At 35.9% G+C, this 21,705-nt stretch overlaps 1 protein-coding gene across 2 annotated transcripts in view; it reads left to right on the top strand.

Moving 5' to 3' along the window:
- Positions 1 to 21,705, top strand: part of LOC138736186 (vinculin) — a 114,920-nt gene that overhangs the window by 39,919 nt on the left and 53,296 nt on the right. For both annotated transcript variants that reach the window (XM_069885265.1, XM_069885264.1), the window contains exons 4-6: positions 276 to 384; positions 2,878 to 3,000; positions 20,412 to 20,572. In XM_069885265.1, coding sequence (XP_069741366.1) covers positions 276 to 384; positions 2,878 to 3,000; positions 20,412 to 20,572 — 393 coding nt within the window. The remainder of the gene's footprint in view (positions 1 to 275; positions 385 to 2,877; positions 3,001 to 20,411; positions 20,573 to 21,705) is intronic.

The raw sequence follows: 21,705 nt of genomic DNA, 5'->3' as shown, positions 1-21,705 counted from the left end.
GGGTTGCATTATCACTGCAATCATCCACACCTCAAGAAATGCTGTTCAGTGTCTCTACCACCCTCCTATCCCCTATCTCCAACATGCAATAAGCCAAGTTCCCATTGGAAGACTGCACTGAACTACACTGGAAGAAAGATTGGATTTCAAGGTGCAGATAGATAATCAGTGCATTTGAAGTAAATTTTCCAAAATGCTTGTGTATTTTCTTGTCTTGTCATGGATTTTATATTGTGTTGTAATCTTTAAAAATGCCTTTATTAATTTTATCTCAGGTCCGTAAAATTATCCGTGTATGCAAAGGAATTTTGGAATATCTTACAGTTGCTGAAGTAGTAGAAACTATGGAGGATTTGGTGACATACACCAAAAACTTGGGTCCAGGTGAGGAATTCATTATCTTTGGTATTTGTACTGTGACAAAAGCAAGCCGAGCTACACTTCTACCAAATGTTCAGAGGGATTTTATATTTGGACCAAATTATGACTTCCTAGGTAAAGAAAATATATTTGTATTGGAAGAAAGTCTTTTATCTTTGAATTTCCATTTCACATCTGTATCACCAGATGCATAAATGTTTCGTGTTCTATATTAAAATCATAATTTACCTTTTCATAAAGTTGGTGGCCACTGTCGATGAATTTGCACAGCAATTGTGTTTTGAAATGGAGAACATCATTAGGGGCAATGGGAACATTTGGCTCCATTGATTAAGCTTGTCTATTTATTGTGATCATGGACCATTCTCTATCTCTTGTTTCCTTTTGCTTTTTATTCCTCCAGTGAATTTCATTCCCAGGTAACGATTTTTTTTGTTACCTCAGTATTGACACCCCAAAGCCTAACATCTGACTCTTATTCAAGACTCTTCCCCACCACCTCCCCTTTTGTGAGGGGAAACATTTATCTTGCATCCAGTTCTGGTTCTGACAGAATTTTGTGCATTTCAATGAGATTCCCTCTAATTTTGAATGTGGGCCAAGACAACTTTGTCTTTTTTTGGATCAATTCAGAGCCATCATCCCTGAAATCAGTCTGATGAATTGTTGCTGCACTCATTCCTTGGCGAGATTCTATATTATTCAAGAAAAATACAACAGGTGTGGTGTATGGGAACTTCTTCGAATGAAGGGCAGAATACCATTTGCTTTTCTCTTTATGCATGCTTAATTTCAGTAACAAGTGCACAAAGACTCCCAGATCTCTGTTCACGTCAACATTTGTGAGACGATCTTGTACCAGTCATGTATTTGCCCATTCAAACTGTGTGCAATAAAATCCCCGTTTTCTGGATTTCAAGCAACTGGCAAAAAAATTGCAGAAAATAAATTGGTAAAAAATATGAAAGTTTAAAATCGGCTCTTCTTACCCCCCCACGATCATTTTCCCAATCCACATAACACACAATCTCAAGCATCCAGCAAATTCAGTTATCTGACATCAACCAATCCCCATAGGTGCCAGATACCGAGGGCATCTTTGGTTTCACCTCGTACGATCAATGCCACCCAATTTTATGTCCACAAACTTTGAAATATTATATTTTATTCCCTCATCCAAATCATGGATAAATAATGTGAGCAACAGGTCATAAGACTGATCCCAGTGACATCCCATATCTCTCCTGCCACCCTGAAAAAAATCCACTTTTTCCTTCTTATCTGTCCATAAATTTACAATGCAATCCTGAATATTTCCTCCCATCTTTAAGGAGGCCTTATTAAAATCAAAATACCTTGTATATATTGGTTCTCCCTTGGTTGTTCTGACAGATACAGCCACAAAAACTCCATTGTTTTTCCAAATATGATTTTCTTTCATAAATTATTTTATCATTTTGAGTGTAAATGTTTTGTATATATATGAAGATGTGTACATTTCGCTATAAATATAAGCGTAATTAATATACGTATATACATGTAGATAAATTGTGACACAATGGGTTAATTAAAAATATGCTTATAAAAGGGATTGGGTTAGCTGTTAGGTTGCATGCCTTGCAAGGTTTGAGGGCAGGTGCAAACAGGAGGTTCTGGGCTTTAGCAACATGTTCAAGCACACCCCAGAAACTGAAACATTTTCAGAGTTAGGGCCATGTGTTTTTTGTAAAGTCTGGAAATTGCAACGTTTGCAAACTGAAACCAAAAAAATGTGCTGGAACATTAGGAGGGGAGGGGCAAAGAATGAGAGAGAACATTTAGCAGGAGGCAGTCTGAGAAAAGGCTAGATGGAAGAGGAGCCTGCTGAAAAGGTTTCCTTTTTCAAGACTAGACAGAGCTCTAATATGGTAGCCTGAGTGTACTGTCTGTGGAGATCAGGAATGGTGGCTGGTCTTCCTGGTGTGGCAAAGAGGAGAAAAAACTCTAAGAAGAACCTGTAAAGAAGACACGTTTCTTCTGCAAGACGCTCCTGTTTGGGGTGTCCAAGCAACAACCATCTCTCTGTAATGTTCCACAACTTTCCTTCCTGGTCATTCTAAGTAAAGCACTGAGGTTTGCTTGAATGTAATGACTGTTTGATTCTGTTCACAGGATTGAAGATTATTGGAAACTGTAGCCTTGGAAACATGGACAGTGGAAGATTGTCCAGTTAAAAAGGACTTTCTTGAAAGCACATTACACATACTTGTGTTTAGATTAGGTTGGGGGGAGGGATTGTGTCGATAAGTTTAGTGTTGATCTTGTTGTTCTAAAATCATTTTGTTTTAGGAACCACTACTTTGGTGTATTTCTGTTGCTCCTGGTATATGGGGTTCATTGAATTTGTAACAAAAGATAAAGCTTGTAGTTTCTTGTTCTCTGAACAGTCTAAATATTGTTGTTATCTCTTTAATGTATCAATTGTGCCTTTGTTCTTTCACTGCTCCATGAAATCAGGAATGACTAAAATGGCTAAGATGATTGATGAAAGACAACAGGAACTAACACATCAAGAGCACAGGGTAATGCTAGTCAATTCTATGAACACTGTGAAAGAACTTCTTCCTGTACTTATTTCAGGTAAATATCTTTTCCACATTTTGATAATTGCCAGGTGCCTGGAAATGACTTTATCTGTCTATCTAACTCTCTCAGCGTGAATAGAACTTGAAAATGTTTTCAAGCATGATATTAGTTGCATACAGGCCTCTGAGCAGCCAGGATGTAGGGTGCAAATTACAACAGGAGTAAGAAAGGCAATATTACTGTTATGGGGTTCTTCTAATCTGGGAAAAGTGGGTTAATGCAGGATCTTAAGGAATGTCTACAAGATGCCTTTCTCTTTTTTAATATTTTATTTATAATTAATAAGCCATTATACCGAACAATAAATGTTTAAATTTAAGAAAATTTCATTCATTACATTATGGTTATTATGTTCCAAAACACTGGATTCCAACAGTTTAAATGATCAATTTAAGGAAGAAGGTTGACACAGGTCTTAAGAGGCTGGAAGAACATTTCTACGTATTTATGCCTAAAATTTGCATATATGGGCTCCAAATTTGCAAAAATATACCATATTTATTTCTCAAATTATGTCATTTTCTCTGAAGGGATACAGCTTTGAATTTCTGCATTCCATCTTCCCATATTTAAATGTGAATCCAATTTCCAAGTCACTGCAATACATTTCCTTGCTACTGCTAATGCTATTTTAACAAATGTAATATATTGATAATTTCAACTTGGGCCTTGTTCCTTCTATATTCCACAATAGGAATAAGTCTGGGTTTAATGGAAATAAAATGCCTGTAACTTGTTCTTAAAAAGTTCCCTCAATTATCCCAAAAAGGTCTTACCTTGGGACAAAAGAAGTTCTTTTTTAATATTTTTTTATTTTTCACACTGTGAACCATATCAACCAAAATATATACAAATGTTTCTCATTAAATATACACAGTGGCATTTTCTCCCTTTTTTTCCCCCCTACTCTCCCTACCCCTTCCCACCCCCCTCCAAAACCAATAAATATTCAACATATACAATACAATAAAACCATTAAACAATGTCTTCACACAATGAAAAATAAACAAGAAAAATATGTCATCTACTTTTACAGAGTGGATCAAGTCATTTTGTCTTCCCATCATTTTAGGGGGTAGCGGTCCGAGGCAAGCCCTTTCTGTTATGTTCCATCTATGGTTCCCAAATTTGTTCAAATAATATAACTTTATTTTTTAAATTGTGTTATTTTTTCCAATCGAATACATTTATTAATTTCCATGTACCATTTCTGTATTCTGACCCTCTCTTCCATTTTCCAAGTTGACATTATACATTTTTTTGCTACTGCTAAGGCTATCATAATAAATCTTTTTTGCGCTTTATCCAATTTGAGGCCTAATTCCTTACTACATATTACTTAGAAGAAAGATTTCTGGAATTTTTTGGTATGTTGCTTTTAGTGATTTTATTTAATACCTGATTTAAATCTTCCCAAAACTTTTTCACTTTCTCACATGCCCAAATTGCATGTACTGTTGTTCCCATTTCCTTCTTACAGCGAAAACATCAATCTGATAATGTTGGATCCCATTTTTAAAAACTTTTGGGGTGTGATATATAACCTGTGTAACCAATTATACTGTATCATGCATAATCTTGTGTTTATTATATTCTTCATAGTTCCAGAACATAACTTTTCCCATGCTTCATTTTTTATCTTTGTTTAAATCCTTTTCCCACTTTTGTTTAGGTTTATAGCTTATTTCATCATTTTCCTTCTCTTGCAGCTTGATGTACATGTTCGTTATAAATCTTTTTATTATCATTGTTTCTGTAATCACATATTCAAAGCTGCTTCCTTCTGGTAATCTGTCTGTTTCCCAATTTATCCTTTAAGTAGGCTTTCAGTTGATGGTATGCAAACATTGTACCATGAGGTATTCCATATTTGTACTTCATTTGTTCAAATGGTGATAAATTATTTCCGAAAAAACAATTTTCTATTCTTTTGATTCCTTTTCTCTCCCATTCTCTAAAGGAAATGTTATCTAATGTAAAAGGGATTAGTGGGTTTTGTGTCAATAACAATTTTGGTATTTGGTAATTTGTTTTTTTCCTTTCTGAGTGGATCTTCTTCCATATATTAAGTCAATGGTGCAATACGGTGAGCTTTTATATTGCACCAGCTTTTCATCCCACTTATAAAGTATATGTTCTGGTACCTTCTCCCCTATTTTATCTAGTTCTATCTTAGTCCACTCTGTTTTTCCCTTGTCTGGTAAAAATCTGATAAATACCTTAATTGTGCTGCTCTATAATAATTTTTAAAGTTTGGTAACTGCAAACCACCTTGGTTGTACCTCTCTGTTAATTTATCTAACACTATCCTCAGTTTCCCCCCCTTCCACAAGAATTTCCTTATTATTCTCTTTAGTTCATTAAAAAATTTCTCTGTTAAGGGAATTGGGAACAATTGAAATAAGTATTGTATCCTTGGGGAGACAATCATTTTAATGCAATTTACCCTCCCTATCAATGTTAGCAGTAATTTTTTCCAATGTTCTAAGTCTTCCTGTAATTTCTTTATTAGTGACTGATAATTTAGTTTGTACAGGTGGTTTAAGTTATTATCTAACCTGATCCCTAGGTATCGGATTGCCTGTGTTTGCCATTTAAATGGTGATTCTTTTTTAAATTCTGTATAATCCACATTATTCATTGGCATCACTTAACCTTTATTTGCGTTGATCTTGTACCCCGATATTTCTCCATACTCCTTCAATTTCTTATGCAATTCTTTTATTGATATTTCTGGTTCTGTTAAGTTTACTATGATGTCATCTGCAAATAAGCTGATTTTATACTCCTTCTCCTTTATTTTTATCCCATTTATTTTCTTTTCTTTTCTTATCAGTTCTGCCAATGGTTCTATTTCTAAGACGAACAATGAGGGGGATAATGGACATCCCTGACTAGTTGACCTACTTAATTTAAATTGGTTAGATACATATCCATTTACTGTTACCTTCTCCAGTGGTCCATTATATAATGTTTTAATCCAATTAATATATTTTTCTGGTAGATTGAAGTTCTGTAATACTTTAAATAAATAGTTCCACTCTACCCTGTCAAAGGCTTTTTCTGCGTCTAATGCAACAGCCACTGTTGGTTTCTTATTTCCTTGAACTGCATGAATTAGATTAATAAGTTTACAGACATTATCCGCTGTTCGTCTTTTTTTAATAAATCCAGTTTGATCTTGTTTTACTATTTTAGGTACACAATCGGCCAATCTGTTTGCTAATAATTTCGCTATTATCTTATAGTCTGAGTTAAGTAAAGATATTGGTCTATATGATGCTGGTGTTAATGGATCCTTCCCTGTCTTTGGTATTACTGTAATTATTATTGCTGTTTTACATGAATCTGGCAAGTTTTGTGTTTCTTCTATCTGGTTCATTACTTCCAGGAGAGAAGGAATTAATAACTCTTTAAATGTTTTATAGAATTCTATTGGAAATCCATCCTCTCCTGCTGTTTTATTGTTCGGCAGCTTTTTTAATATATCCTGTACTTCCCCTATTTCAAATGGTTTTATCAGTTTATTTTGTTCCTCTTCTTGCAATTTCAGCAGTTCAATTTTAGCTAGAAACTCTTCTATTTTATCATCTTTCCCCTCGTTCTCAGTTTGGTATAATTGTCCATAAAATTCCTTAAAATTTTCATTAATCTCTATTGGGTTATATGTAATTTGTTTGTCCTTTTTCCTTGATGCCAATACAGTTCTTTTAGCTTGTTCTGTTTTAAGTTGCCAGGCTAATATTTTATGTGTTTTTTCTCCCAGTTCGTAATACTTTTGCTTTGTTTTCATTATGTTCTTCTCCACCTTGTATGTTTGTAATGTTTCGTATTTTATTTTTTGTCCGCCAATTCTCTTTTTCATTATATCATCCCTTTTTACTAGTTCCTTTTCTGTACTTACTATCTCCCTTTCCAACTGCTCTATTTCCCGATTGTAGTCCTTTTTCATCTAGTTACATAACTTATAATCTGCCCTCTAATGAAGATTTTCATTTCGTCCCATAATATAAATTTGTCTTTCAGTGATTCCGTGTTTATATCAAAATATGTTTTAATTTGGCGTTCAATAAACTCTCTAAATTCCTGCCTTTTAAGTAGCATGGAGTTTAACCTCCATCTATATGTTCTTGGTGGGATGTCCTCCAGTTCTATTGCTAATAATGAGGATGAATGATCAGATAGTAATCTAGCTTTATACTGTTTTCCTAACTCTCCCTTGAATATGGGCCGACAACAAAAACATATCAATCCTTGAGTATGTTTTATGCCAACTAGAATAATATGAATATTCCTTCTCTCTTGGGTGTTGCCTCCTCCATATATGCATAAGTTTCATTTCCTGCATTGATTTAACCATAATTTGGCCACTTTATTCTTTTTGCTTGTCTTTTGTCCAGTTTTATCCAACATTGGATCCAAATTAAGGTTAAAATCCCCTCCTATCAATATATTTCCTTGTGTATCTGCAATCTTCAAAACAATATCCTGCATATTTTTGATCCTCTTCATTAGGTGCATATATATTGAGCAAATTCCAAGATTTTGAGTATTTTATCATTACATACCTCCCTGCTGGATCTATTATTTCCTCATCTCTTTTGATTGGTACATTTTTGTTAACTAATATGGCTACACCTCTAGCTTTTGAATTATATGATGCTGCCGCTACGTGTCCTACCCAGTCTCTCTTTAATTTGTTATGTTCCACTTCAGTTAGATGCATTTCCTGCACAAATGCTATATCTATTTTTTTCTTTTTTCAATAGATTTAATAGGCTCTTCCTTTTAATTTGGATATGTATTCCATTAATGTTTATAGTCATATAGTTGAACGTGGTCATCTCGTATCCTGTTTACACCTCATTTCTGCTTCCTCACCACCACCTTTTCTCCATTTTCATCTCTGTTTTGCCTTTTTTAAACTCAATGTATGACAACACGTTTAAAACATAAAATACTCCAACAACTCCCATATCCAATATTACCTTAACCCCAAATGGCCCCCCCTCTCTGAGTTACCCCTTATCCCTTGCCAGGCAAACACAACTCCCCTTTCCATTTGGATTGCGATCCTATTCACAAGCGTCAACTGATTTCATAGTAACGGTTATTCTCTTCCCCCCCCACAAGAAAACTTTTTTTTACACAATTAACAAAGTTCTCCCTTTTTTTCCCTTACTTCCTTCCTTCCCTTCTCTCTTCCTTCTTTAGTTCTTTACATATGCATTGTATTTAGATATTTATATATATTTTATCGCCGTTCTTCATTCTTATTACATCTCTTCATCTCTCCTCCTGTCTTGCAAACGTTCTGCAAATTCTTGTGCTTCCTCCGATCCGAGAACAGTCTGTTTTGCTCCCCGGGGATAAATATTTTAAGCCCAGCTGGATGTCTTGATATGAATTTATAACCTTCTTTCTTGCTGAATTAAACTCCTTCCTCTTCTTTAAGAGTTCAAAACTTATGTCTGGGTTAAAAAAATATTTTTTGACCCTTGTATTCCAATGGTTTATTATCTTCTCTAAGTTTATTCCTTGCCCGCTCCAGTATATTTTCTCGTTGTATATCTCAAAAATTTTACTAAGATGTATCTTGGTTTTTGATGTGTCTGTGGTTTCGGAGCTAGTGCTCTGTGTGCCCTTTCTATTTCAATTTCTTCCTGCATTTCTGTCATGTCCAGGACCTTCGGGATCCATCCTTTTATAAAGTCCTTCATGTCTGTGCCTTATTCACTCTCCTTCAGGCCCACTATTTTTATGTTGTTTTGCCCACTATAATTTTCCAACATATCAATTTTCTGAGCTAACAACTCTTGTGTCTCTTTAATTTTTTTGTCACTTGCTTCCAATTTTCCTCTTAAGTCGTTTACTTCCATTTCTACTGCTGTTTCTCGTTCTTCCACATTTTCTGCTCTTTTCCCTATTTCTGTCATGACCCGTTCTAAACTTTGCATTTTATCTTCTGTTCTTTTCATTTTTCTTTTAATTGCACTAAATTCAAATGACAACCATTCTTTTAATGCTCTCATTTGTTCTTCCTAAAAAGCTTTATCTATATTCTGTCCATCTGTTTTACCTTCTATTTCTCTGTGAAGATTTTGGTCGTCTTCTTCCTCTTCTTCTGTGTCTGTACCTGTGTTTGTGTCTTCTTCTTCTCTTCTTTGTATCTGTGTCTCTTTTGTCTTTCCTGATGAGTTGTTTGCCTCTTCTTGCTGGGCCTCTTGCTGTTGGTCCTCTCCTTCTGAGCTGCTCATCTGTCAGGCTTCCTATTGCGGTTCCTCTTGCCGTTCACGCTGTCGACTTACTTCCTCGCCTGGTTCCTCACTCCCTCTCCTGCTGCCTTCCTCATCTTCCAGCTGAGAGGCCTGGTGTCGGGCGTCCCTCAGCTGGTCGCGCCGTGGTTTCCCGCTCCTCGGCTGAGCCCCCCTCCCGTCGGTTTTTTCCTTTACCTTAGATTGTGCAGTTGTGCACTTTGGCTCAGAGAGCCATTTTTGCAGTCCATTGGTCGACTCCGCAGGGCTGACACCAACCTTGGAGATCGGACGCTCTTTGCCACCATGGCTCCCTGTTCCTTCGTGCAGGTAAGGCCTTCTCCTTTCTTTTCTGATGACTTATTTTTTTTCCCGTTTTTACTTTTTCCTTCTTAGGTGCCATTTTCTTTCTCTTCTCTGCAACTTTATCTTCTATTTCTTATACTTTATATTTGTTAAGCTTTGTCTTTTCTTGACTTTTTCTTTTTTTCTGGAGAGGGCTGGTTTTACCCGACCGGCCACTACTCCATCACGTGACTCCTCGCAGGGACCATTATTAAGGATAAAGTTTCTGGGTACTTGAAAAGACAGCATCTGATGCTGTCTGTAAAGAGTTTGTATGTTCTTCTGTGACCTGCATGGGTTTGTCGCAGGTGCTATAGTTTCCTACTACCCTCAAAATGTATGGGGTTGGTAGGTTAAATGAGTATAATTTGATAGCAGGGATTTTAAGTGGCGAGAATGAGTGTCTTTTCTATTGTTAAAGTTAAAATGTAAAATTGGCCAAAGTCAGAGGAGATGTTGCTTGGATAAATAATCTGTTGGAATCCTTTGAGGAATAATGAACAGGACAAAGGAGTGTCGGTGTATTTTGTGTATTTGGATTTTCAGAAGAACATTGACAAGGCACTGCAAATAAGGCTGCTAAACAAGATAGGAAGGCATGATATTATGGGAAATATATTAGCGTGGAGAGAGCATTGCAAAGGGCAAAGAATGGGAATACAGGAGGCCTTTTTGGATGGCTGTTGGATCCGCTACTTTTCGTGTGGCATGTAAATTATTTAAGATCAGCCTCAATAGCTGGGATGATTTGAATATAACATTTTCAGATGACGATTGGTACTCGACTCTTAGTTTGATTAATGATTCCTCATTTTGTGTAAGGCATTGTTTATTACAAATTAAGGTGGTACATAGAATACAAATGTCCAAACTCAAAATTATTTCATTTTTATGCAGATGTTGGTTGATCCACTATGTGAGAAGTTTAAAATTTTTGAAGCTTCATTGATTCATATTTTTGGGAGTGCCCCAATTTAGAAAAATGTTGGGACAATATTTTCCAAACTTTATCAATGATTTTTAAGATCAAAATAGAACCATGCCTGTGTTGTTTGTTTTTTCTCGAGAACAGAATATACCTCTTGTCTGCAAACCCAAGAGAAAACTTTGGTTTTTACCACACTGATAGCCAGATGAGCAATTTTATTGAAATGGAAAGATGACTCTTCACCTACTCAGACGCAGAGTAGGTCTTATTTAAGCTTGGAGAAAATTAGATACAACATTCAAGATGGAAAGTTTCAATTTGAATTTCATGGACTTTTATATAATCGGGAAAATTAAGAAGTCTGGAGGCTCCTGGGGCTCTCAATCCATTGTCTGGAGTCGCTATTTTATCCATAACTTTACATTTTCTACAAGTTAATCTTGGTTAGAGGGAGGGGGTTAGATTAGTCAGATTATTTTGATTTTTTAAAAAACAGTTTTAGAATATATATCGCATATTTTGGTTGAGTTTAAGTTGAGTAGAGAAATGCTAAAAAAAAAATCTCAAAAAGGTGGGGGGGTGGAGAGGGTGGAATTTATATGGCGGATATACTTTTGAGACTTTAAATTCACCAACAAAACCAAATTACATCAGTTCAGTGTATAAATCGATGGAAGCACTTCCCCACTGCTGGTGCTGCCACTTCCCACCACCTCCCCACCGCTGGGTGCCACCATAACTGCTACCCAAGACCCTGAGGTCACCGTCGCGCTGCTCTCTGGTAGGCCAACGTTTCTGCTACTGCCAGGAGCATGATGTTGAGTCCCAGCTCTGTAGGCGGTTGCTGCTCCTGCCGGTATGCTGAGGTTTTTAAAAACTTGGTAATTTACAGCTTTGTTATTTGAAATTGGTGGGTTTAAAAAAAAAAATTAGGGTTGTTTCTGGAAGGCCCAGACAGCCTGAAAAAAGAGGGTCAACTTGAACGCCGGTTGACCTGTATGCTGAAATATACGGTACATAAATATGGGTTTATGTGTGGTTATCAGGGATCATATTAATAAATAAGATGAAAATACACCTTTATCTATATAAAGTGATTTTCAATTTTGTTCCATTTATTTTTTTATTCAATATTGGACACATTATGAGAAATGGATTAATTGCTAATTAATATATATTAGAATTAGATGTCTTAAGATATATGGAATGTATATGGTATGACATTGTATGATATTACTTGATGACTATACATGTTTATTTATATTAAACTCAATATAAATATTTTTAAAAGAAAAGATTTAGATGGAAACGATGGCTTTGAGGCCAGATTTGCAAATGATAGGAAGATCGGTGGAGGCATGGGTCATGTTGAGGAAGCAGGGAGTCTGCAGAGGGGCTTGAAAGTTTGGGAAAATGGACAAAGAAGTGGCTGATGGGGTACAGTGTAGAGAAGTGTATGGTCTTGCAGATTGGGGGAAGGAATAAAGATATAGACTCTTCTCAATGGGTAGAAAATTAAGAAAGTGGAGGTTTCAAGTGGCTTGGAGTCCTCGTGTAGAATTAACTTGCAGGTTAAGTCAATAAGACAAATGCAATGTTATCTATTTCAAGAGGGATAGAATCTAAAAGCAAAGATGTAATGCTGAGACCTTATAAGACGTGCGTCAGACCACATTTGGAGTATTGTGAGCAGTTTTGGCCCCATATATAATGAAGGTGATGCTGGCGTCACAGACAGTCTAGAGGAGGTTTATCAGAATGATCCCGGGGATGAGAGGGTTAAAATATGAGGAGATTTTGATGACTCTGGGTCTGTACTCACTGAAGATTAGATGAGGTGGAATTTCATTGAAAAACACTGAATATCGAAAGGTGGAAGTGGCGAGCCTAGGACCAGAGGGCACAACCTTAGAATAAAAGGACATCCCTTTAGAACAGGGACGAGGAGAAATTCCTTCAGCTAGGGGATGGTGAATCTGTGTAATTAGTTACCAAAGATGGTTGTGGAGGCAAAGTCATTGGGTAGATTTAAAGCTGAGGTTGATGGGTTCTTGATTAGTAAGGGCGTCAAAGGTTATGGGGTGAATGCTGGAGAATGGGATTGAAAGGAAGAATGCATTAGCTGTGATTTGAATAGTGGAGTAGATTTGATAGGCTGAATGTTCTAATTCTGCTCCTACTTCATATGATTTTAATTTTTTAAGCTCTCCACCTATCCACTGCAACTTTAAATCATTTTTCCAGTTGACAAACATATCAGATTTGAGTCCCTAAATACCTTTTTTTGTAACTATTACTTTCATAAGTGTTTGCTCAATCAAATTTATGTTTTAGTAAATTGCCTCACTAATAGTGATTTGGGATATCAGTTATTAAAATTTCTAGTTAATTTGCAGGTGAAATCAAGGTTGTAATGGGGAGTCTCCAGGTGGTGCTCATGGAGTGAACACGTTTTGGTTTTTGCTCCATAAAATATACTATTTTTAACCTGTATCCACCTTTGAGCTAACTTCACAGAAGTCAGAAAGATCTTTATTATTTCTCTAATTATACTTGAGTCTGAAAATTTTGAAGAAATGACTGAAGGAAAAGCTACACGAGCTAAAACCCGGGCAGAAGAAGGTAACGGCCGAGAAGAAACAACCAGACATTAAACTAAGTGAGATGACCTTCACTGACTTTTTAAAATTCTTTCGTGATGAATTCAAAGATGTTTGTCGCAAAAAAGACCTAGCTGAACTTCGTACAGCTTTAATTGCCTCAGAAGCTGAAACCAAAAAACAACATACCTTAATTGCAGCTCTTCAAACTGAAGTTCAACAAAAAGAGATTAGACTGACTGAGGTCGAACAGAAACTTTTCAAAGCAATTAAACAACTAGAAGCACTCCAGCTGAAAAGCATTGATTCAGAGAACCGTTCCAGAAGACAAAATATTCGTTTGGTTGGAATTCCTGATGGCATTGAGAAAGGAAATCTCCTGACGTTTTTTGCCGAGCTTTTAAAAGAAGCATACCCATCCGAATTCCCTGCTGATCCACCGCTACTTGATAGAGTACATCATATCTGGAACCGAAATGCTGAAGCTTCCAAACCCAGAGTGGTGATGGTCCGTATGCATTACGTGAGTACAAAGGATAGATTGATTCGTACAGCCAGAAGACTTGGAAATGTGACTGTTCGTGGCTTTAGTCTAAGAGCCTATGAAGATTTTAGTCCGGAGGTAGTACGCGCTCGAAGACTGTTTAAAGATATGATGTCCGAATGTTTTGAGAAGAAACTGAAACCTGCACTCCTGTGTCCTGCGAGGCTCAGGATTTCTCCGGAGAACCAAGCTCGTCAAATATTCGACTCCGTGTCTGCAGCATGGAACTACCTGTCGGCTAATTTCCCGTCTAGCGCGACCTCTCAGCCCGAGTGACCGATTAAAAAATGCGGTAGATATTGGTCTTTTTCAGGTTAATAGTCAGATTCTGATTTCTGACCATTCGAAAAGTAATAGATCATTATAGCTCTAATTATCCTGTTCATCTTTAACACATTTTTATATATTTTCTTTCTCCTCTGTGAGAATTTTTTTAAAAAATATATAAGTGTATGTTCCTCAACATGATTATCCAACTGCACGAAAACCAACAAGGTCGGGTCAGATACAGCAATGAGCTCTCTGAACCCTTCTCCATTAACAATGGCGTGAAGCAAGGCTGTGTTCTCGCACCAACCCTCTTTTCAATCTTCTTCAGCATGATGCTGAACCAAGCCATGAAAGACCCCAACAATGAAGACGCTGTTTACATCCGGTACCGCACGGATGGCAGTCTCTTCAATCTGAGGCGCCTGCAAGCTCACACCAAGACACAAGAGAAACTTGTTCGTGAACTACTCTTTGCAGACGATGCCGCTTTAGTTGCCCATTCAGAGCCAGCTCTTCAGCGCTTGACGTCCTGCTTTGCGGAAACTGCCAAAATGTTTGGCCTGGAAGTCAGCCTGAAGAAAACTGAGGTCCTCCATCAGCCAGCTCCCCACCATGACTACCAGCCCCCCCACATCTCCATCGGGCACACAAAACTCAAAACGGTCAACCAGTTTACCTATCTCGGCTGCACCATTTCATCAGATGCAAGGATCGACAATGAGATAGACAACAGACTCGCCAAGGCAAATAGCGCCTTTGGAAGACTACACAAAAGAGTCTAGAAAAACAACCAACTGAAAAACCTCACAAAGATAAGCGTATACAGAGCCGTTGTCATACCCACACTCCTGTTCGGCTCCGAATCATGGGTCCTCTACCGGCACCACCTACGGCTCCTAGAACGCTTCCACCAGCGTTGTCTCCGCTCCATCCTCAACATCCATTGGAGCGCTTTCATCCCTAACGTCGAAGTACTCGAGATGGCAGAGGTCGACAGCATCGAGTCCACGCTGCTGAAGATCCAGCTGCGCTGGATGGGTCACATCTCCAGAATGGAGGACCATTGCCTTCCCAAGATCGTGTTATATGGCGAGCTCTCCACTGGCCACCGTGACAGAGGTGCACCAAAGAAAAGGTACAAGGACTGCCTAAAGAAATCTCTTGGTGCCTGCCACATTGACCACCGCCAGTGAGCTGATAACGCCTCAAACTGTGCATCTTGGCGCCTCACAGTTTGGCGGGCAGCAACCTCCTTTGAAGAAGACCGCAGAGCCCACCTCACTGACAAAAGTCAAAGGAGGAAAAACCCAACACCCAACCCCAACCAACCAATTTTCCCCTGCAACCGCTGCAATCGTGTCTGCCTGTCCCGCATCGGACTTGTCAGCCACAAACGAGCCTGCAGCTGACGTGGACTTTTTACCCCCTCCATAAATCTTCGTCCGCGAAGCCAAGCCAAAGAAAGAAGAATCTATACTAATAATATGATTATATTCTTTACTATTTTATTTCTGAATTACTGAAAATGGCGATTTTTTAATCTTTTGTTTATTAAAACTTTTCATGTTTTTTTTACATTCGCCATTTTCTCTTTGTCTTTCTTCATAAACTAATTTTAAAATGATTTAACTCTTTATGACTTTGTTTTATCAGTAGGTACTACACAATTACGATTTTTCTTTTATTTCTTTTTAAATATTTTTCTTTCAATATTTAGTATTTGATTTTAGCTTGAGTTATCCTTTTTATAAGTTTAGGTGGTGGATCTTATCTTAATATTAGGAGCTGCCGTCTGAAGACATGGGGGTAGGTTTAGTACTATCTCTTCTTTCTCTGATCACTCTCTGGTCAGATGGGGGGCTTTGTGGGTGGGGGGTGGGTTTTGTTTTTCCTTCAGGGGTTCTTATGTTTCATCTTCTTTTGTTTTTTCTTGATTTTTCTTTTAGAACTAGAGATATGGCTGACACGTCGTCATTTCCGGTCCTTCCTTATATCTTAATTCTTCTTCCGGGCGCATGGGTCCCTGCTTTGGTTAACCCTTTATATACTGGAGGGTTGACCTAAGTAATGGATCAAAACATTAATTTTGTCTCTTGGAATGCTAATGGTCTAAACAACATGTTTAAAAGGAGGAAGGTCTTTAAAGTATTCCAGAGACTGAAAGCACAGATTATTTTTTTACAGGAGACTCATGTGAGGAAGGAGGATAATCTGCGTTTTTTTTAAATCTTGGAAAGGCCCACAATTTCATGCCAACTCATGCTCTAAGACTCGAGGTGTATCTATTTTTATTGATCCCTCTATTACATTTGTTCGACATGACATCACTGTAGACCCTAACGGCAGATTTTTATTGGTTACTGGGTTATTATTCAATATTAAGGTTGTCATGGTTAATGTTTATGCCCCGAATGTAGATCACCCTGAGTTTTTTAGATCTTTGTTTACTATTTTACCCAATCTAAATGAATATCATTTAATAATGGGTGGGGATTCTAACTGTTGTCTGAATCCCCTGCTAGATAGGTCGAAACCTTCACAGCTCCTACCGAATAAATCGGCTACATATATTAACTCTTTCCTTACTAACTCTGGAGCTGTTGATATTTGGAGATTTCTTCACCCGACAGATAAAGAGTTTTCCTTTTTTTCTCATGTATACCATTCATACTCGAGAATTGATCACTTTTTTATTGATTCACGTTTTATTCCACTTGTAACTGCTTGTAAGTATGACATTATAGCCATTTCGGATCACTCTCCATTACAACTCTCTCTTAAATTCAAAGACTCTGTTTCTACTATTAAACACTGGCGTTTTGATGTTACATTATTGCAAGATTTAGACTTTGTTAAATTTATGAAAGAACAAATTAACTTTTTCTTTTCAACAAATTACACTACGGAAATTTCTTATGGAATATTGTGGGATACATTCAAGGCTTATATTCGTGGTCAAATTATTTCTTACTCACTAGCTTTGAAGAAATGCATCAAAAACAAGATTCATCTATTGGTTGAGAAGATTAAAGACATTGATAAGAAATATGTGACTGATCCTACTGAAGAACTTTACAAACAAAGAATTGAACTGCAGATGGAATATAATTTGTTACTTACATCTTCAATTGAAAACCAGCTAATTAGATCTAAATCTGATTTTTATGTGCATAGTGAGAAATCGGGTAAACTGTTGGCTAATCATCTGAAGAATATTTCAGCTAGACGCCAAATTGTGGAGATTCGCAAACAGAATGGAGAACTGACTGTTAACCAGGAAGAGATAAATCAATCTTTCCAAAATTTTTATACGTCCTTATATAGTACAGAATCCCCTCAAGACCTTAGTAATATGTTTAATTTTTTAGAACATTTGAAATTCCCAAAAGTATTACCTCAAGATAACTTAGAATTAAGTAAACCCATTACAGATTCGGAGATCAATAATACTATTTTCTCACTGAACTCGGGGAAAGGACCAGGTCCCGATGGATATTCTGTGGAATTTTATAAAGCTTTTTCTTCTACTCTCTCTCCCTGGCTGATTAAGATGTTTGATGAATCTATCACATTGGGTAAACTACCACAATCATTTTACAGAGCTACGATTTCTCTAATCTTGAAAAAAAATAAAGACCCGACCGAATGTTCTTCTTATAGACCTATTTCTTTGTTGAATGTTGATTCTAAGATCTTCTCTAAAATTCTAGCGACAAGGCTAGAGAAGATATTACCATATATTATCTCTGAAGACCAGACTGGATTCATTAAAAATCGTTATTCCTCCTTTAATATTAGAAGATTGATGAATATTATTTACACTCCTTCACATAAGTCTTCAGAATGTGTTATTTCACTAGATGCTGAGAAGGCCTTCGATAGAGTAGAATGGCCTTATTTATTTACAGTTCTTGAAAAATTTAATTTTAGTCCGATATTTATATCTTGGATTAAACTTCTTTATAATTCCCCAGTTGCCTCGGTTTTTACTAATACCCAAAGATCGCCATATTTTTGTTTATTTCGGGGCACCAGGCAAGGGTGCCCCCTTAGCCCTTTATTATTTAACTTAGCTTTAGAACCTTTGGCAATTGCTATCAGAGAAGCACCCAATATTACTGGTATTATTCGTTGCAGGGATATTCATAAAGTATCACTATATGCAGATGATTTATTGTTATATATTTCCAATCCTGAAAATTCTATTCCTGCAGTTTTATCTTTATTAGCCCAATTTAGTAATTTTTCGGGATATAAACTGAATTTAAATAAAAGTGAATTATTGCATTTTAATGGATGGGTCCCTATTTATGATAGTTTACCTTTTAAAATAGCTAGAGACCATTTTATATATTTAGGGATTAAGATTACTAAAAAACATAAAGATTTGTTTAGGACTAATTTTTTCCCTCTATTGGACCTGATCGGCAGTTTACTTACCAATTGGTCACCATTATCCCTATCCATGATAGGCCGAATTAATGCTATTAAGATGATGATCTTACCTAAATTTTTATATATATTCCAAGCTATACCTATTTTTGTTCCTAAATCTTTTTTTGATAAGGTCGATTCTAAATTGTCCTCGTATATCTGGCAAAACAAGAATCCTAGATTGGGGAAAAAATATTTACAGAAATCTAAACTCGAGGGAGGGTTGGCATTACCCAACTTTAGAATTTATTACTGGGCAATTAATATTAGTTACTTAAGGTATTGGTTGAATTATTCAGAATTATCTCTAAATCCCCATTGGGTAAATTTAGAAATTAAACCGATACAAAATTTTTCAATTAGCTCTATTTTGGGAGCTGCTCTCCCTTTTACTCTTACTAAATTATATAAACAAATTGATAATCCAATGGCTAAACATACACTACGTATATGGTTTCAATTCTGGAGATTTTTTGGCCTAAGTCATTTTATCTTGGAAACTCCTATTGTACTAAATTTCCTTTTTCATCCCTCTCTAATTGATCAAGCTTATTTACTCTGGAAAGTTAAAGGTATAACATGCTTTTCGGATTTATTCTTGGATAACTCTTTCATGTCATTTGAACAATTATCCATGAAATATGATTTACCTCGATCTCATTTCTTTCGATATTTGTAGATTAGGAGTTTCTTAGTTTCGACTTTACCCTCTTTTCCCAATCGGGAGACTACGACTGTTTTAGAGGATATACTATATTCAAAATTCCCTCCAAAAGGTGTGATATCTAAATTATATAATATAATTACAAAAATAAATTCTGGGACTTTTGAAAAGTTTAAAAATGATTGGGAAAGAGAACTCAACCTTCATATTTCTAATGAAAATTGGAATAAAATTCTGCGACTGGTAAACTCTTCTTCTCTATGTACAAAACATTCACTAATACAGTTTAAAGTTGTTCATAGAGCTCATATGTCTAAAGATAAACTCCATCGCTTTTATTCTCATATCGATCCTATATGTGATAAATGTCAATTGGAAATAGCTTCCCTTACACATATGTTTTGGTCCTGTCCCTCTTTACAGAATTATTGGATGGAAATTTTTTCCATTATATCTACTGTTTTGAATATTGATTTACAACCACATCCCATTACTGCAATTTTTGGATTACCTATGATAGATTTGACTTATTTATCTCTTCCTGCGGATCGTTTGATTGCTTTTCTTACACTAATGGCTAGAAGATCTATACTATTAAATTGGAAAGAGGTAAATCCTCCCACTGTTTTCCAATGGTTTACCCAAACTATACTATGTTTAAATTTAGAGAAAATTAGAAACTCTGTCTCTGAATCCCCTTCTAAGTTTGAGTTAACCTGGCGACCATTTATTCAATATTTTCATTTGTGGTGAGTTGATCTGGCTCTGTTTTCTTTCTATGATTATGTATGATAATTGGGCTGTAAGATGAGATCAGAGTGATCGGCGTGGTTTAGCTATATTTGTAGGTTTTTTTTAAAGTTTTTTTTAATTCAGATTTGTTTTTTTTTTTTTTTGGGTTTTTTTTTCTCTTTTTTCATATATTGTTATTAATTATATCTTTTTTTTAGAGATAGTTCACACCCTAAACTGATCAAAAATTTTTTTTAATGATATATTTTTATTCTGTAATATTATTGTTTAATATCTCTGTATTAATTCATTACTTACTATGTATTTTTTTATATCTCTTTGAACTGTATGTGTTTATAAATTATAATAATAATAAAAAGATTGAAAAAGAAAAAAACAAAACAAAAAATAAGGTTGTAATGAATCGTGTTCATTTTTTAAAACACAATACACATACACATGTTTGTAACTGTATTTTGTGTCTGTATGTGTGTTGCATCTGGCTGTGTCTGCATGTTTTGCACTGAGGACAGGAGAATGCTGTTGAGTTGTATTTGTGCAATCAGATGACAATAAACTTGATTTTATTATTGTATTGCTTTAAATGTCATATTTAAATATTTCTATTTTGTAGCTATAAAGATTTTTGTGACTACAAAACAGTTCAAAAGCCAAGGAGTGGAAGAAGCTTTAAAGAACCGTAACTTCACTGTGGAAAAAATGAGTACTGAAATCAATGAGATAATTCGTGTGTTGCAGCTGACATCTTGGGACGAAGATGCGTGGGCAAGTAAGGTAAGTTTGAAACTCTTAATGGAACATAATACAAGTATATTTTGGAAATTATTTCAGCAAGTGAGGTGCTTGTAACTTATCTATTGAAGTGTGATATTCTTTGTCATTTTTTTAAGAGAGTAATCATTATCTGATACTAGTAATATTTATGTACCTGCACTTGAGTCTTTGTAGTCGAAATCTTTATATTATTCCATCTTTTTCATTTTCATGTTTCACTGAAAAATAATCTGTTGAAATTCAACTTATTTGTCTTTTTAAGTATTTATTTAATTGGGCTGTAAACAAATGATAGTTTTGAATCCTGTTTATTCACCTTTTATGGAAGAAGAGTACAGTATAATAGCAAGTCCCCATGATGTGTGAAGGTGAAGTTCCTGTCTCAAGGTAGCATGGTTTCTCTTCTGGTGTATATTGGTCAGCTGGCCCAGAGATTATGAATTTGAAAAAAGCCATCAATTTTACAAGCAGCCTAATTTATTCCATTGTTATTATTTGTTTGTGTTACTGAAAAAATGATGATGATCTCAGAAAATTATGTAAACTTCTCCATCACATTTTGTGATGGAAAAGATAGCTTGTTTTGTAAATTTTCTTTAACATTCTTTTTCTTCTTTGATCATTACAAACATCTTATTTTTTTACCCTTTTCCTTGTTTCTTCTTCATTCTCCCTTGTAGAAGGTAAGCTTACTTTTTTCGCTTTTCTGCTGAAGCATGTACAGAAAGAATGCAGGTTACCGCCTTGATGTGTGATGCAGTTTGCTTGAATTAACGTCATGGCTAGCAAGTGCTGAACACAATATTTAAAATATAAATTTGCTGTTGGGTCACGTATCTGGAACTTTTTCAACTACATACAGTAATTAATCAGGTTTCAACATAATTCTTAACATCATTTTTAAGTTTTATTGCCACAAAAGTTGAGAAGATAATCAAGTTAAAAATCTGCACTAGAATCAGACAAAACTTCCGAGCAGAGTAGTACCAATAAACACTCTTCTCCAATCTATTATGATATTAAATAACATTATGTCCAGAAAAAAGGAGTTGCTAGATTAGTGCTGTAGTTAATTTTTGATGCCCTTAGTTTTCCAAAACTATCGAGAGAGCAATTGCTCTTCTTGTAAATAT

The sequence above is a fragment of the Narcine bancroftii genome, chromosome 6 (assembly GCF_036971445.1).
Source record: "Narcine bancroftii isolate sNarBan1 chromosome 6, sNarBan1.hap1, whole genome shotgun sequence".
Classification (NCBI taxonomy): domain Eukaryota; kingdom Metazoa; phylum Chordata; class Chondrichthyes; order Torpediniformes; family Narcinidae; genus Narcine; species Narcine bancroftii.
The sequence above is the reverse complement of the archived record's forward strand: the minus strand, read 5'-3'. Positions and strand labels throughout refer to the sequence as shown.